The sequence below is a fragment of the Atta colombica genome, unplaced genomic scaffold (assembly GCF_001594045.1).
Source record: "Atta colombica isolate Treedump-2 unplaced genomic scaffold, Acol1.0 scaffold96, whole genome shotgun sequence".
In the NCBI taxonomy this organism is placed as follows: domain Eukaryota; kingdom Metazoa; phylum Arthropoda; class Insecta; order Hymenoptera; family Formicidae; genus Atta; species Atta colombica.
In genome coordinates, this window is record NW_017259590.1 from 2,422,631 (window position 1) to 2,425,688 (window position 3,058).

General features: G+C 25.2%; 2 protein-coding genes across 2 annotated transcripts; both read right to left on the reverse strand.

Moving 5' to 3' along the window:
- Nucleotides 1-231: 231 nt before the first annotated feature.
- On the reverse strand, nucleotides 232-703 carry LOC108693618. The gene is made up of 2 exons (XM_018202652.1): nucleotides 470-703; nucleotides 232-354 (listed from the first exon to the last, which is right to left on the reverse strand). The coding sequence occupies exons 1-2, from the start codon at nucleotides 701-703 to the stop codon at nucleotides 232-234; spliced, it is 357 nt and encodes a 118-aa protein (XP_018058141.1).
- A 1,002-nt stretch (nucleotides 704-1,705) lies between these two features.
- LOC108693700 lies at nucleotides 1,706-2,683 on the reverse strand. Its single transcript, XM_018202762.1, has 3 exons — nucleotides 2,435-2,683; nucleotides 2,113-2,211; nucleotides 1,706-1,888 (listed from the first exon to the last, which is right to left on the reverse strand). The coding sequence occupies exons 1-3, from the start codon at nucleotides 2,681-2,683 to the stop codon at nucleotides 1,706-1,708; spliced, it is 531 nt and encodes a 176-aa protein (XP_018058251.1).
- Between the last annotated feature and the right edge of the window lie 375 nt (nucleotides 2,684-3,058).

The following is a 3,058-nucleotide window of genomic DNA, read 5'->3' on the forward strand; positions in this document are numbered from 1 at the left end:
CATTTCAGTTACATTTCCCAATTTTAATTGACTGAGTATCTGCTCACGTTAGTTTTCGGTAAGTATTAAATGTCAACATAATTTTAATACATAATTATTTAAATGTTCACATTAATTTCCAGTAAATATAAATATTAAATATAAATATCCAGTAAATATAAATATTGAAATAGTTAATTATTAAAATAATTTGAATATGCTATTATAATATTGTATTAAAATTAAAATAGATTAATTAATAAATTGTTGCGTTACAGGATAAATTTTCTTTGGCAGTATGCTTAAGATGAGTACATCTATTGGCGTCCATATGCATGCAATTGCAAATTCTAGGAAGAACGCAGTTACTAAAAACTGCAATTAAAATAAAGAGAAAGAAAGAAAAAAGATAGCAATAGAGAAATACAAAAGAAAAAAAGCTGTTAGCTTTCAAATAATAAAAAAATATTTAGCAAAAATATACACTAACCTCATATAAACACATAAAAATAGGTTTCGGTTCTCGGAAAGATTTTGGGAATAACGTGGAATTGACGATAATAATATAGACACTTGTAGCAATTAAAAAAGAAGTAATTGGTGGACTTGACATCAGAGAATAACCAAATTCATCTTCCAAAGCGTTAGCGAAATATGTTTGAAAAATTGATATTTTTAAACTATTGAGCACTAATGCCCATATCGTACATGATAATCGTGTCATTCTTGATAGCAATATTGAATAATCGCAATTCAGATTTGATTTATAGATTATTGCCAATTATGAAAAAAAAGAGAAAAAGCTTGACATTTACAATGAAGTTAGTTTAATAACATTTAATAATTTCTAGTTTATAAGATTAAACATGAACAGTTTTTTAAAATAATTTTATCAAAAATAAGTTGTGTTTGTGTTTAATAGATATATTTATTCAAAAAAGTATCGATATAATGCAATAGACTTACGAAATAATAAACTCATGAAACAATATTTTAAATTCAGCAGTACAATAAATTTCATTTCTTTACAAAGTTAAATTAGTAAAATAAAAAAATTAGTAAAAAAAAAATTACATTTTTTGTAAATATTTATATAATGCAACGCAGATGATTAATGCAATAATAATTTTATAAAATATTACTAATATAAGATATTTATAAACATAAGGACATACAATACAAATGTAGCAGATTAGAAAAAATTATGATTTCTAAAATTTTTTAGAAAAGAATTTATCTGACAGAATCTATAAAAGAATGATTGAGTCACTTCAGGATTGTTGAAGGTAACCTTTTTGCGTTTGGGATGTCTTGGATTCATAAACCGTCTTGTAAAAAGCAAAAAAGGAATTATTGTTAGATTATAATTAAGTTATATTGTTAGAATATAATTGAAGATTATATTAATTCTAATTTTATATAAGGGCATTAAATTAAAATACTTCATTTCAACATTTAACAAACATTTCAAAGTTTAATAACTAATATTTAAAAAACAAAAATCATTTAAATAAAATAAAATATTCTATGATAAAGGATTACAATAAAATAAATTCATATCATAAGTTAAAGATTTACATTTTGTTGAATTTTTTGTTGAATTGAACGAAATTGAATTTAAAATTTCTCTTTATTGGGAATTGTATTTACGAATTGATAAATTGCTTTGTAATTTTATTACATGTCGGACAATTTTGTGAATAAAATTTGAAGTTTTCAGAATTCACTACTTGCTCCACGTATCCAGAAACGTGTCCAGTGATTCGGTGGCGTCTAGCATCCACACAAACGACAATAATGACATGCAAAATGCCATGTACGTGGCTGCATAGTCTCTAGCCATGTAATCCGCAAAGAAAGTTAACCAAGAATAACTATCCAGACCCATAGTACTATTCAACCATAACAACTAAAATAAAATGAAAATATTTCAAAATTCAAAACTTCCATCTACCGGCAATTCCGTTTCTTGCGTGGCAAAAATTTCATATAATTTTATGAACAAAATTTATCAGTAATAATTTTTCGTTTTTAAAAAAACCTGAGTTCAAAAATTAAACAAAATAAAATAAATTGAAAAATAGTATATAGTAATAGCGCATTATATTTTTATTTAGTAAATGCTATACATACCCACTTACTAGATTCTTGAGTTAGACAGAAAATTGCATGCATCATTGGTATCCATACTATTTGGATTGCTAAATTCGTGCTTAATGCAGCTATTAACATCTACATAGTAAAATCAATTCCGAATCAATAGTAATGTTCAATTTGATATTACCTTGCGCACATCAATTATAAAAAAAATTAAAATAAAAAAAATTCTTATTCAATAATTATCTTAATTCAATAACTTTATGCATCTATATTACTTAGCCAAAAAGATATTATATGAAAATATTATATTAAAATCGGTTTCAGAAAATCTGTAAATAATGGCTTCAAAACTCACTTCGTAAATATATAATAGCTGGATTGGTGGTTCTTTAAGAGTTATAGGCCACAGTCTATATTCTGCTAATAAGCACAAAACTGAGAACACAAATAATACTGACGCATATGATGGATCAAAAGGCAAAGCGTTGTCCTCAAAACAGAGACCAATTATGCAGATTTGTCGCAAATGAGTATATAAACCAGTTGCTACTACGGTAATCCAGTGAGGATCTATGAAATTCACATAGTATTTCACAGTTTCCATCTTACATTAACGTACAACAATCTTTTTCAAGAAAGCCTCCTAAAAAAATTTCGTTTGCGTGCTCTTGTCTTCCGTGATAATTTTCTTCACTACGATTTCAGATCAAAATCGCAAGATTGATCAACTAAACCTAAAAGAAATACTTTTAAGAGAAATATATTTAAATAATTAAAAAGCCTGTTTTTAAAATCCAATTTCCATTTTTATTTTAAAGTTTCTATATTTAATTAATTTGCTTATTGTAGTCCAAACATTATAAAATAAAGAAACATTCTAACATACATTAATTAATATCAAATAAGTGAACAAGATAAATGATATCATCATAGATTGTCTTTCAAGATATTAAATGTTATAGTTTGTCTCTCTCACATT